Genomic DNA, 15023 nt, shown 5'->3' with positions numbered 1-15023 from the left:
AGAGTTGGAAAACAGATCTTTGTGGGCAGAAAACGCTGAAAGAGGCTTTTTTGCAGAGAGGAAGGGCAGAAATAGGTGCGGGGCTTCTCTCATTCACAGGGCTCAGCTCAAGCTCTCTTCCTTCCCTTTTTTGTATGGGGGCTATGGGGAATGGCGTTTTAACCGTCTCCATTATGCCCTACTTCAGCACTGGGTTTGCCTGCAGGCCAGGCCTGCGCAGAGGTGTCTAGGGAATATTGGACTCGCTCTTCTCCTGCAGGAAAAGAAATCGGCACAAGGGATCCACCCGATCTTGCCAGGAAAGTTAACTCTCTCTCTCCTTCCCTTCTTCCCTCCCTCTCTCTCTCCCTCCCCCCCTCTGTCTCTCTCTCTCACACACACACACAAACACACACGTCCAATTGTCAGCAGCAGGTCTTTGAAGGAGGGGCATTTGTTGTTCTTTGCATCCTTTTTTATACTGTTTTACAAGAAGGGTTATTTTCTAGAGCATTTTATTCTGAACTTTTGAAAACTACTATTAGTTAATTTGTGTCAGGCCTGCCATCTTGAGGTTCTTCGCTTCGCTGACATTCTGCCATAAAACACAAGGGAGGGTGGGAAAAGAATTTGGGTAAATGAAGTTTGGGCATGGGAATGGGAAGACTAAAACGGGGTGGGGAGACAAGTTGAAAGAACCAGAGATGTCATACTGGAATAAGCCACCACCAAGGACACCTGGCCTGGGAACAGAATGCAAAATTGCGTTGAGAGGCGCCAAACTTCAAAGCAGTTCGCAAAACATGAAAAAGGAATACTATTGGACACAGATGAACTGGTCAAAGGAGGAGGGCCAGGGAAAGGGAGAAAAGTGTAGCTCCTGTGGGTGAATACTCAGCTCTAGATTTGCTTTCATGGCAACCACTTAACTTTAGTAAAAGAACCCATCACCAATTTCTTTCCTAATTGTCTAAGCCAGAGCTGGCCTGACCATTTGTCCCACAAGGGCAGATTGGTGGAAAGCTGGACATTTGGTCCAAGCATGTAAAGACCATCTAAGTAGGGAGTTTTGTAATATTCACACTGATGAAGGTTTACATTTGGCTGTCACACTCACTCACAAGCACACGTAATGGTGAGTTAGTGGGTTTATTAACATTGCCCAGCAATTCCCTTCTCTAAAGCTGTCCCAATTAAGTCCAGCCAAATGCAGACTGATATTAGTCCACAGAGCAATGGCCAGTGAGCCCTTGAAAGTTTCCCAAACAGGATCAACCCACCAGGCAAAATTAAAACCACAATACGAGAGGTTATGAAAAGTCCAGAATTCAGAAAGTACAATCCAAAGTCGAGGCAAGGCTGGAATCCCAAGAGCAAACAGCTAGGAAATTTACACGTTCCAAGTATTGTCTCCATCTGTCTACCAGTTTCTGGTGCAGTCCATCAGGAGGGACGAGGCTGCCTTCCCACGAGTAAACAGGCTGACTTTTGCTGCTCCTGCCTTTTCTCTGCTCAGATCAGGTGCAGAAGGTAGTTCGTCCTCATCTTCACTAATCAGCTGCACCTGTGTGCTTTTTCCCCCACCTGAAGCCTCAGGGCTGCCCTGCTGCAGCTGTGCTTCAGCCAAATCCCTCTCGGGCAGCTGCTCGGAGCCAATGACCAACTGCCCTCCTGACGTGGCTGGGACTGGTCCATCCTCTGAACTGGCATCTGGAGGAATCATCATCATTTCTTTAGTTATCATACGGCACATTCACATCACATTTTTATAAAAACAAAAGATAAAAATTCAAAATATGAAATAAAAAATCTAAACTATTATAAACATGTCTAAATTAGGGATATAACTTTTTGTTTCATTTGTCACAGTCAGGAAATCAGCAAAGCCTCCATTATAGGTTCTATTTTGGTACTCATGTATCTATAGATTTTTAAATATTCCATTTCATATCAAATGTTTTCCACATCCAACTGATTAGTTCTGGCAGTCTGGTGATTTTTTTTTTTTAAATAACTCCCCCCTCCCCCCCAATTTCAATAACCTTAAAGTCCCATGTATGACTGTGGTCCAACTTCTAAGGAAACATAACCAGCTTAACCTCCCCATAGACTACTTGTGCCCTTCTATCTCCTTCTGCAGAGAAGGCCAACCATCTTTTCCCTCTGAATGAAGGGCTGAATGAATTTCAGCTGCCGGATCTTTTTTCAGCACTGAGTTGCACAAGAGGAACAGGAAGGAGGACCACCATGTTGGGTGCTTCTCTCCTTCAGGAGGTTGAGGGCCCCTCTGTGACGTGGCAAAGAGTTGCAGGGTGACCATCTCTGAAGGCCAAAAAGGTTGGGGTCAGAATTAGCCCTTTATAAAACCACGGGGTGCAGCAGAGATTCGCATCCCAGCATCTGGAGAGAACTGGGGGGGGGGAGCAAAGAGCGGAGTGTAATGGATACAGCATAAGTGGGGGATTCTGGGCCAGTCATTCCCTCAGCCCAGATAGAAGCAGAGTCCTGCATCATGTTACCTTTCTTTGTGCCATGGTCAAACATCATAAACCTGAAGAACGGCCCAGTCATCTCCTGACCCTTGGAAAAACCTTTGGCTGCCTAAAGGTTCAGAAAATAAGACGGAAAAAACCCCACCTTCTAGTTGGGCTTTCTGAAGAGCTCTTCTTTTTTGTGCTTAGCAGAACAAGTGAACGGAGAAGGCAGAAGCTTGTTGCGGACAGTCTGAGGATGAGTTGAGTGGCTGTTGGCCGCATCATGTCATCTCTCTGACCCGGCTGACCTTTTTGTTGTTGTTGTTCCTCTTCAATGCAGCCCATCTGGGGCTCTGCAGCTCTTCCTGGACACACCCATGTCCAGTTCCTAGATGCTTTACGCTGAAGACACTGCAAATTAAGAGTCTGCTTAAGCTCAAAAAAAGCAATCTTTTTACGCTTGAGAATGTGGCAGTTGGCCATGGGAAGAGACTTGGTGTGGTGAAAAGAACTGACAGGAAGCTAGGACAGGGTTGGGGTGGAGATGAAGAGACATCCAGATCTTGAGTCCTTGTTTTCTTACAAATCTTTAGAGGTCTTTTTGTTGCCAGTCCCTGAATCACAGCTCCGCCTACCTCAAAATGTGAGTGTATGGTTAAAATAAGGAAGGGTTGGGGAGGGTGGAAAGAGTAAATGATACACACATAGTACACACATTCACGCTGCGCTTTAATTCCTTTCACGTTCTTGGTCCATTGCCCTTAATACTGCCCCTGGCTATGTAGGATCTTGCTCAAGGTCCTTCTATTTCTCCTTTCCCATGGATCCTTCACTCATCTGACTCCAGATAGTCAGAGGTTTTATTGGCCAGGAGATATCAAACTCCTCACTGGTTCCATGGCATTTACCAGTGTAGGGTCTGGTTTATCTGCAGCTCACCCGCCTGGCCCTTTGCGTCTTTGTGGTTTGTTGGCCTTCACACCAGGCTGAAGAGCATAAACGGCTCTTCTTTGGATTCTGCTCCATGAGCCCAGCATGGCAATCAGAGTTTTTTTCCTGAGAGTTTTGCTTCCTGCCCTTCAAATTAATTCACGTGCCACCAAGCAACTCTGTTGAGTTCATATGCAAGTCTATGGCGCTGGTCAAAACAGTTATCTTCTCTTGGTCTTTAAGACCGAGTTGCTTTTGGTTAGGCAAGTATTTTCTAAACTTCCAAATTCCAGAATGCATAGAAAAAGAGGGCAGATGAGCTTTTAAGGCATTTTAGAGATTGTGACTCAAAAGTAAATTAATTCATACATGCTGTCTGCAGATTCAGTTGCACTGAGAGGGAAGAATAAGAGGAAGCATCAAAAATCACAATCAATCATGCAGGAAGGGACAGTATCAAGATCACAAGAAGTGATTATGCCTCTTTATACTGAAACCGCATATGGAACACCAAGTCCAGTTCTGGTCACTATGGTACAAAAAAGATGTTGGAAACATCTTGGAAAGTGCGCAGAGAAGAGCAACAAAGATGATAAAGGTCCCTTCCAGCCCTGTGACTCTATATTGTTATGTTTACCCCTTTGAGTTGTTTATAAAAAGTAATAATTGCAGGATAAAAATAAAATAAATAATAATAAATAATAAGAATTAATGGCTTGAAAACCTGATCAATGAACATGAACATGAAAGGGGAAGGTTAAGGGTCAGTGATAAAAGCCATCCTGAAAAAATGTGGTTTTGAATGGAAGTATAATTTATATGCAATAAATAAAAGCACATTTTGCTTAGAAGGTGCAAGATCTCCAGTGAAGGTCTCAAGGGTGGGCAAAGGCAAGGCTTTTCTTGGAGGTTTGCTGGTGTTGCTGGTAAAAAGGACAACAAAGAATGTTCTTTCTGCGCCAACTCGGTAAGCTCAAACTGCCCAAGGAGCTGCTGATCCAATTCTACAGAGGAATTATTGAGTCTGTCATTTGCACCTCTATAACTATCTGGTTCGGTTCTGCAACCCAACAAGAAAAACAGAGACTTCAGAGGATAATTAGAACTGCAGAAAAAATAATTGCTACCAACCTGCCTTCCATTGAGGACCTGTATACTGCACGAATCAAGAAGAGGGCCGTGAAAATATTTGCAGATCCCTCACATCCTGGACATAAACTGTTTCAACTCCTACCCTCAAAACGACGCTATAGAGCACTGCACACCAGAACAACTAGACACAAGAACAGTTTTTTCCCAAAGGCTATCACTCTGCTAAACAAATAATTCCATCAACACTGTCAGACTATTTACTGAATCTGCACTACTATTAATCGTTTCATAGTTCCCATCGCCAATCTCTTTCCACTTATGACTGTATGACTATAACTTGTTGCTGGCAATCCTTATGATTTATATTGATATATTGACCATCAATTGTGTTGTAAATGTTGTACCTTGATGAACGTATCTTTTCTTTTATGTACCCTGAGAGCATATGCACCAAGACAAATTCCTTGTGTGTCCAATCACACTTGGCCAATAAAATTCTATTCTATTCTATTCTATTCTATTCTATTCTATTCTATTCTATTCTATTCTATTCTATTCTATTCTATTCTATTCTATTCTATTCTATTCTATTCTAAGCACTTTTGCAGAACCATTCAGTCGGATGATTGTTCTGCAGAAGAACCAAATCCAGAACAGCCTTGCCAACGTTTTCATTCCTTCCTTCCTTCCTTCCTTCCTTCCTTCCTTCCTTCCTTCCTTCCTTCCTTCCTTCCTTCCTTCCTTCATAGACAGACCTATGTTGACACCAGCATGGAAATTATTTTTAATGCACACGAAGTCCCTCTTCTGCATGTTTATTTTAAAACTGGTGAAGGCAGTTTAATAGCCACGGAGAGCAGCGTGTTGGTAAACATTTACTCTGCTGCCTCTCTCTGATTCCTGATTCCATTACAGATTGTTTTCATGAAAAAAAAATATTGAGAAGCTGCCATGCTATAAAATAGAATGCCAGCCTCCAACATGAGATTTCTTTCCAAGAATATTTGTTGGTCCCCAAAGGCATTTTTGGCAGGCAGAAGTCAGGAGCTGCATCCAGGGCGCTCTGTAGAAGCTGCAGAGGCCAGCCGGGGCTGTGGGCGGGGCCGGGAGTGAAGGGGAGGAGCTAGACGGAAGATACCGGAGGAGGAGCTTCCGTTGTCTGCTTCAAAGCTTCAGGAGGCCAGTAATGGCAAATAGAATCTTGTCATGGAATGTTAATGGCTTGAATTCAGCTCAGAAAAGAAGGAAAATATTTAAGAAAAATTATATCAGAAGCATTGGCTGAATTTATTGAAGTGGACTCCCAAGAGGTAGCTTACCAAATTGATAAAATATATAGAGTTAATTCCTGGATTGCAAGACAGAGAAAGCTTCCTCGGGACATTGTGGTTTATTTTGTGAAAAGGACTATGAGAAATCAGATTCTGCAAGTTTCATATCAGACAACTTTAAAAATTGGAGAACAGGAGTTGAAGGTGTTGAAAGAGATTCCTTCAAAGATGTTAAGAGACAGGAAGGAATTTGCTTTTTTTACACAAGAACTTAAAAAACATCAGATTCAATTCAGATGGGAGGTGCCAGTTGGACTGACAGTATTCTATCAAGGAAGGAGATATAGAATTGACACTGTTTTAAAGGCAAAGGATTTTCTTTCTACAGTTTTGAAAGTCGAAATAGAAGTGATAGAAAAACTTCAAGAGATTCAAGAAGGCGTGGTGATCCAAGAGCCTTCATTGCTGCCAGTATTAGAGGAACCACAAGAGCAAAGGGTGACAAGAGGAGCCCTTAAGCGTAAGAAGAGCAACAGTCTCAAAGTAAAAGTCAGGATCCCATTATGGAAGCTGTGGGAGGAGCTAGGATGAGGCAGGCAAACCAGCTGCGAGGGGGCAGTTGCCTCTTCCTAAGCAGGTGATGTTTGGGGGAGCCCAGCTTTCATTCAGAAGTCCCCGAGCGGGGGGCGGGCAAAGTTCAAAATCAGTGCTCTGCTTCATCTATGCGGTTTCTGCAAATTGTGTTGCTCTCTTTGTATCCTCACGTGTGAAACTCTCCCATTTAAACTTTCCCAGATTATTCTTTGGCTGTCCAGAAATTCTCCTTGACACTCCAATCCTTCCAGTTTGACTTCATTGGGGACACTCTGACGGATGATGAAATCAACATTGGTAAGTGCTTTTTTGGCCAGCTGCCTCTTTGGCCTTGGAAGGGCTAGGAGTCCATTTAATGTCCTGCTTGAGTAATAAAATTCTTGGTTGCAATTCAGTTTAGAATATCGTGCATCAAACCTATCAGGCATACTTAACGGCCTCTCCATAACTGCCATGTTCGCCTCTTGTGATGGGCAGTTCAGTACTTGGAACACCTCAGATCCAGAGCAGCAGCCGTGTATTAGGTCAGCTGAAACTTCTTTGAAAAGTTGTTAAGTTTAAAAATTCAAATTATATCTGGCCTTGTTGATATGTCTAGTCAATTTATGTCTTGTTTTCCCCTGGCCAAGGGATCCGTGTAGCAGCCTGAGGAACCCAGCAACAGCTGGAATGTGTGTTTCCAAGCATGGGACACCCCCCCACCCCCCCACCCCATTTGGTTTCCCCTTCCCAGCATGACTTGGGAGGCCCTTAACACAATGCAACTTCCTTCTCTTGAAAAAAGTCTGTTCATGCTAGAGTTGTATGATAGTCTGTCCTGATCAGAAGGTGGGCTTCTACTTATTTCCATGGCAAGAAAATAAACTGGAAAATGTCTTTTGAGAATGCTTTTCTAAAGAGTGTGTTTACTATTCACATTTCTTAGCTGATAAACAACCCAGTTTGATCAGTGATTACTTTGCCCATTAATATTTGAGGTGGATGGATTGATAGATGCAAAGGTCAGATCAGCTTTTTTATTGCGGAATTAGTAAATGTTTGTAAAATCATGCAGAATTTATATCTGGGGGAAGAATAAGTAGAAGGTATGAAGGTGTGAACAGCCAAGGCAGCTGCAACGTGATGAAAAAAGACGAATGTCAGAAAGCAGCAGGCCTGGGTTGCCTTCCTGCCCTCTCTGGTGAGCATTAGCACCTGAGGATAAGAATAAAAAATTCTATTCTATTCTATTCTATTTTATTCTATTCTATTCTATTCTATTCTATTCTATTCTATTCTATTCTATTCTAAAGAAGGAGGGAAAAAGTTTGATAAATTGCAAAACAGATTTGGCGCATCATAAATATCCAATAGATGATTCCATATTATCCTGTAAGGAAAGGGAAGAATTTGTGAGCATTATGCTGGGGTAGAAGAGATCCATCTTCTTGGGCCCTTTTGAATTAAATCAAAAAGCCGAGGCAAGACGGCGGGCTCTGGGTCAGAAGCCATATGTGGTTTGACCCAGATTTGAGGGAGTAATAAAACGATCACGTGGAAATGCTTCATTTGGTTCCAGTGGGTGGTTGTTTTGGACATGGGAGACTTGGGACATCCTTTCTCGTTGGTCACAGCTGACTAATCTGTCCTGACACATGGATATGATAACTGGCCAAGAAGCCTACACATTCAGGGTATTAATCCACTATGAGGATACTAAAGGCAAGATGGGGGAAATAGGAAGTACTGTATATTCCCATCTCTTAGAGTCAGTCTTCGTTTGTATCCCCCTTCATTAGTTTTACAAAATGTTACATGAGAGGTTGACCTCTGGGATTATAGTTCGTTTATTTTATTAGGAGACTGGAATGGAGTAATTGATACAAGAAGGATAAGAGAACCTCCTCCAAGAAGATACCTATACATGCAAAATTACCAAAATCTTTTTGAAATGATGGAAGACTTTGAGTTTAGAGATATATGGAGGTTACGGAATCCAGATGAGAGAGATTTTACTTTTTTCTGATAGGCATCAATCTTTTCACGCATTGATTTTATTTTTAATTTCTAATGACTTGCTTTCTAGGGTGAAGAAAACGAAGATATTTCGAGGTGTTTAACTGACCATAGCCCAGTATGGATGGAATTATTACAAGGGAAAAAGGTGGTAGAACATGGAGGTTGAATGAAAATCTGTTTAGATATGAGGATAATGTAACTTATTGTAAGAAACAGTTAAAGAATTTTTGATTTTAATATGTACAAAGGGACACCTATAGGAACTGTGTGGGAGGCGAGCAAAGCGTTTATTAGAGGATATTGATTTACTTGGACAATAGGCAAAGGAATAATAAACAAAGGCAGCGTAGATATTTGGAAGAAGAAATTCAAAGGAAGCAACAGTTATTAATTCAAAACCCACAAGATCATAAACTTAAAGAGGCTATAAAAATATTACAGAGTCAATTTAATATGTTAATGGCAGACCAGGTGGCAACGAATATACAATATGAGTACAAAGTTAGAGCTTTTGCAGATGATGTAGTGGTTACGTTAACGAATTCTATAAATTCAAGTAGATTTTTGTTGGAAGTAATTGATAAATATGGAAAGGTATCAGGATTTAAAATAAATCAGAATAAAACAAAAGTGATAATTAAAAATATGTCTATACAACAGAAACAAAAACTAGAGGAAATGACAGGATTTTGAGGTAGTAAAAAGGTTAAATATTTAGGGTCTATATTAGCTCATCGAACAAGAAACTTTATAAGAATAATTATGACTTGCTATGGCAAAAAGTTCAGAATGATATGAGTGGCTGGAAGAAATTGCAGTTATCCCTATTGGGAAGGATTGCGGCTATTAAAATGAATGTGTTACCTAGATTTTTGTTTCTGTTCCAGATGATACCAATAATTAAAAAGGATAAAAATTTGGAAGATTGGCAGAGTGGGATTAATAAATTTATATGGCAGGGTAAAAAGGCGAGGGTTAAAATGAAAATAATACAGGACTCACGGGAAAGAGGTGGTTTAAGAATGCCTAACTTTAAACTATATTATGAAGCAGTAACCCTTTCAGTAATAAGTGACTGGTTTAACTTAACAGAGGAAAGAATTTTGAATATAGAAGGTTATGACTTGTTATATGGATGGCATGCGTACTTATTTTATGGAAAAAAAGTGGATAGGGCTTTTAAGAATCATGTGTTGAGAAGTGCTCTTTTGGTCTGGAAAAATATTCCTATAAATTAGAATACAAGATTCCTATATGGTGAGCCCTAGACATGCAATAGAGAATATAAATATAGAACAGAAACAGGAAATGATTACTTATAAAGAACTTTTGTATGCTGAAGGAGGTAGATTGCAATTAAAATCATTACAGGTATTAAATGAAGAAGGGAGGAATTATACTTGGTTTCAATATGGGCAAATAAGTGCTAGATGGAAAGAAGATCAAAAAATTGGTATAATGCAAAGGAGGAAAATTTAATAAAGCAAATTAGAAATCAGACCCAGGAGCATATAAAGAGATTGTATAATGTGTTGCTTGAAATAGATTCGAAAAGGATTTGGTAAAGGATTGTATGATAAAATGGGCACAGAATATTCAGGAACCAATAATGTTGGAAACATGGGAGAAAATTTGGGTTAGAAATGTTAAGTTTACACAAGCACAGAATTTAAGGGAAAATTTTTATAAGATGTTTTATAGATGGCACTTAGATCCCAAAAAATTATCATGTATGTATCCTAATATCCAAGCGAAATGTTGGAGGTGTGATTGTGATGATGCTACATATTTTCATATTTGGTGGACTTGCAAGAAAATTAAGGTCTTTTGGATAAGAATTTGGTGGATTATTCAAAATGTACTGAAGAAGAAGATAAAGTTCCTGCCACAATTTTTCCTTTTGGGAATTATAACGGATTGTACAGGGATTGAGACTAAATTGATTTTGAATTTAATAACAGCAGCAAGACTGTTGATTGGACAATACTGGAAGAAAGAAGAGATACCTACAATAGAAGAATGGATATTGAAAGTTATTAATTTGGCTGAGATGGCTAAAATCTCAGCGTTTTTAAAAGACAATAGGAAAGATATTTAATTGAATGGAAAAATGGATTGATTATCTACAAAACAGATATCAGATTAAGAAATATCAGATTGCCTTTGAATAATTAGAAAGTTATTTTATGTAATGGGGAGGGGGTTGGGAGATGAAAAGCTTTGGATGTGGTTATTTGGATTGGAAGGGAAAATTTTATTCTATGTTTGGTTTATGTATAACAATACCTTGTGATTGACCCGGGAAGCCGGGGAGGAGGGGAAGGGGTTTTTTTTGGGGGGGGGAGGGGGGAAAAAGGGGGAAAATGTTTTTGTTTTTTAAAACTCTTTCAATAAAAAAAAAAAAAAGAACAGTTTTTTCCCAAAGGCCATCACTCTGCTAAACAAATAATTCCCTCAACACTGTCAGACTATTTACTGAATCTGCACTACTATTAATCTTCTCATAGTTCCCATCACCAATCTCTTTCCATTTATGACTGTATGACTATAACTTGTTGCTGGCAATCCTTATGATTTATATTGATATATTGACCATCAATTGTGTTGTAAATGTTGTACCTTGATGAACGTATCTTTTCTTTTATGTACCCTGAGAGCATATGCACCAAGACAAATTCCTTGTGTGTCCAATCACACTTGGCCAATAAAATTCTATTCTATTCTATTCTATTCTATTCTATTCTATTCTATTCTATTCTATTCTATTCTATTCTATTCTAAGCACTTTTGCAGAACCATTCAGTCGGATGATTGTTCTGCAGAAGAACCAAATCCAGAACAGCCTTGCCAACGTTTTCATTCCTTCCTTCCTTCCTTCCTTCCTTCATAGACAGACCTATGTTGACACCAGCATGGAAATTATTTTTAATGCACACGAAGTCCCTCTTCTGCATGTTTATTTTAAAACTGGTGAAGGCAGTTTAATAGCCACGGAGAGCAGCGTGTTGGTAAACATTTACTCTGCTGCCTCTCTCTGATTCCTGATTCCATTACAGATTGTTTTCATGAAAAAAAAATATTGAGAAGCTGCCATGCTATAAAATAGAGTGCCAGCCTCCAACATGAGATTTCTTTCCAAGAATATTTGTTGGCCCCCAAAGGCATTTTTGGCAGGCAGAAGTCAGGAGCTGCATCCAGGGCGCTCTGTAGAAGCTGCAGAGGCCAGTCGGGGCTGTGGGCGGGGCCGGGAGTGAAGGGGGAGGAGCTAGGATGAGGCAGGCAAACCAGCTGCGAGGGGGCAGTTGCCTCTTCCTAAGCAGGTGATGTTTGGGGGAGCCCAGCTTTCATTCAGAAGTCCCCGAGCGGCGGGGGGGGCGGGCAAAGTTCAAAATCAGTGCTCTGCTTCATCTATGCGGTTTCTGCAAATTGTGTTGCTCTCTTTGTATCCTCACGTGTGAAACTCTCCCATTTAAACTTTCCCAGATTATTCCTTGGCTGTCCAGAAATTCTCCTTGACACTCCAATCCTTCCAGTTTGACTTCATTGGGGACACTCTGACGGATGATGAAATCAACATTGGTAAGTGCTTTTTTGGCCAGCTGCCTCTTTGGCCTTGTCAGGGCTAGGAGTCCATTTAATGTCCTGTTTGAGTAATAAAATTCTTGGTTGCAATTCAGTTTAGAATATCGTGCATCAAACCTATCAGGCATACTTAACGGCCTCTCCATAACTGCCATGTTCGCCTCTTGTGATGGGCAGTTCAGTACTTGGAACACCTCAGATCCAGAGCAGCAGCCGTGTATTAGGTCAGCTGAAACTTCTTTGAAAAGTGCAAGTTGTTAAGTTTAAAAGTCCTTCGGGAGATAGGGCGGTATACAAATACGAATAAATAAATAAATAAATAAAAATTCAAATTATATCTGGCCTTGTTGATATGTCTAGTCAATTTATGTCTTGTTTTCCCCTGGCCAAGGGATCCGTGTAGCAGCCTGAGGAACCCAGCAACAGCTGGAATGTGTGTTTCCAAGCATGGGACACCCCCCCACCCCCCCACCCCATTTGGTTTCCCCTTCCCAGCATGACTTGGGAGGCCCTTAACACAATGCAACTTCCTTCTCTTGAAAAAAGTCTGTTCATGCTAGAGTTGTATGATAGTCTGTCCTGATCAGAAGGTGGGCTTCTACTTATTTCCATGGCAAGAAAATAAACTGGAAAATGTCTTTTGAGAATGCTTTTCTAAAGAGTGTGTTTACTATTCACATTTCTTAGCTGATAAACAACCCAGTTTGATCAGTGATTACTTTGTCCATTAATATTTGAGGTGGATGGATTGATAGATGCAAAGGTCAGATCAGCTTTTTTATTGCGGAATTAGTAAATGTTTGTAAAATCATGCAGAATTTATATCTGGGGGAAGAATAAGTAGAAGGTATGAAGGTGTGAACAGCCAAGGCAGCTGCAACGTGATGAAAAAAGACAAATGTCAGAAAGCAGCAGGCCTGGGTTGCCTTCCTGCCCTCTCTGGTGAGCATTGGGGCACCCTGAGGATAAGAATAAAAAATTCTATTCTATTCTATTCTATTTTATTCTATTCTATTCTATTCTATTCTATTCTATTCTATTCTATTCTATTCTAAAGAAGGAGGGAAAAAGTTTGATAAATTGCAAAACAGATTTGGCGCATCATAAATATCCAATAGATGATTCCATATTATCCTGTAAGGAAAGGGAAGAATTTGTGAGCATTATGCTGGGGTAGAAGAGATCCATCTTCTTGGGCCCTTTTGAATTAAATCAAAAAGCCGAGGCAAGACGGCGGGCTCTGGGTCAGAAGCCATATGTGGTTTGACCCAGATTTGAGGGAGTAATAAAACGATCACGTGGAAATGCTTCATTTGGTTCCAGTGGGTGGTTGTTTTGGACATGGGAGACTTGGGACATCCTTTCTCGTTGGTCACAGCTGACTAATCTGTCCTGACACATGGATATGATAACTGGCCAAGAAGCCTACACATTCAGGGTATTAATCCACTATGAGGATACTAAAGGCAAGATGGGGGAAATAGGAAGTACTGTATATTCCCATCTCTTAGAGTCAGTCTTCGTTTGTATCCCCCCTTCATTAGTTTTACAAATAACTCAAGGCAAGAAACAGATCCCATAACCTTCCCCTTCTTCCTATTTTTCCCACAACCCTGTGAGGTGGGTTGGACTGAGAGAGAGTGACTGGCCCAAAGGCAGCCAGCTGGCTTTCTTAGCTAAGGCGTGTGTCACAGTCTCCTGCTTTCTAGTCTGGTGCCTTCACCATTACACCAAACTGGCTTCTGTTTATTTCTCAATTATTTAATCTCTTAATTAATGTTTTCTCATGACAGTATTTTCTCTCCTTTTCAGCTGAATCCTTTAAGGAATTTGCTGAGCTGCTCCAAGAGGTGGAACTTGAGCGGTCCATGATGGTAAGGACGTTTCTCCTTCCTCCTTAGTCAGAAGTGGGTTGAGGATTCAATAAATGGGACTCAGCTCCATCATTGCATGACCCAAAGCATGTTTGCCTTGGGCCTAGCAAGTTGTGTCAATGTTGAACCTTGGGAACTGAAAATTTCTGCTGTTGTGGTTTATTTGACCAACTAAAACCATAATAGGTTGTATGATCCATATTTGATGTCTAAACCCAGCCAAAATAAAATGAGTAATAGCTACAACTTCTAACATAGTGTGCCCTTGCAGAATTCCCTGCTGGAAAGGAGTCAGTATGGATCTATCCCATTTTAACAAGTTACTTTCTTTCCGGGGATTTTCTGGGATTCTGTACATTTCACTCCTAATTATTAGATTCCTTAATTAAAACATCTTAATTACTGTGGGTATTTTTTGTGGGGGTTTTAAATCAAGCAGCTGCATTTCTGGTGCACGCTTAATATGCCCATTTCTCTGCAAAGCTGTATGTCCTCTTTCTTCCAGGTTTTTCCATTCTTCTTTCAGTTCAGGGCACAAAACTTCTAAAAAACTCCCTTCCAGAAAACACTGATCAGTCCAAGATCTTGGACATTCTAAGAGATGCTTGATATGTTATAGAGCTCTTGGCAACTGAGGATTTTTGAGGTCTCCAAATTGTTGGAACAGGAGGTTTCCTGAAACCACACATCACATTATAAAAACCCTATTGCATCGTATCATGATTTCCATTACTCCTTTCCATGATTAGCTTTTAATTATGGTTTCTTGAAAAGACCAAAGTGGCTGGTCTCACAAAACACACTAATCCAGAAGAAGACTTAGTTTGAGGTGAGAACCTGGCCAAACTCTGCTCCTGTGAACTCTCGTGTCACGAGTCCTTCCTTAGTTCTGCAGAGTTTCAAATTAGTTACTTTAAAATTAGTTCTGGAGCACAGTGGAAGACCAAATCATGCAGATTTGAAAGGTATAGAGTTGTTGCCTATTTATTATTTGGCTACATTTTTTCTCACAGGTGCAAAATGCCAGTAATTTGTTGATCAAACCTCTTGAAAAATTCCGTAAGGAGCAAATTGGATTCACCAAAGTAAGTTCTCCGCCTAACTCCATTTTATTTGTAACGTAACTGTATTAAGAGGAGATGTCATTCTTTTTGTGTGACTCTCAACGCTCATTCAAAGAATCTCTAGCCAGTTCCTAAAAAGAAATAAATTGCAGAGTAGTGTCTCGG

The 15023-nt window shown here is 40.6% G+C and overlaps 1 protein-coding gene across 3 annotated transcripts in view; it reads left to right on the top strand.

The window, feature by feature from the left end:
* The window catches only part of OPHN1 (oligophrenin 1), a 123897-nt gene that overhangs the window by 28957 nt on the left and 79917 nt on the right, over positions 1-15023 (top strand). For 2 of the 3 annotated variants that reach the window (XM_058196665.1, XM_058196664.1), the window contains exons 2-4: positions 11822-11917; positions 13733-13794; positions 14808-14879. In XM_058196665.1, the coding sequence (XP_058052648.1) occupies positions 11822-11917; positions 13733-13794; positions 14808-14879 (230 nt within the window). The remainder of the gene's footprint in view (positions 1-11821; positions 11918-13732; positions 13795-14807; positions 14880-15023) is intronic. The other variant, XM_058196666.1, reaches the window with a different exon arrangement.

Source organism: Ahaetulla prasina, chromosome 11, assembly GCF_028640845.1.
Source record: "Ahaetulla prasina isolate Xishuangbanna chromosome 11, ASM2864084v1, whole genome shotgun sequence".
Taxonomy (NCBI): domain Eukaryota; kingdom Metazoa; phylum Chordata; class Lepidosauria; order Squamata; family Colubridae; genus Ahaetulla; species Ahaetulla prasina.
This window is presented reverse-complemented; position numbering and strand designations above follow the sequence as displayed.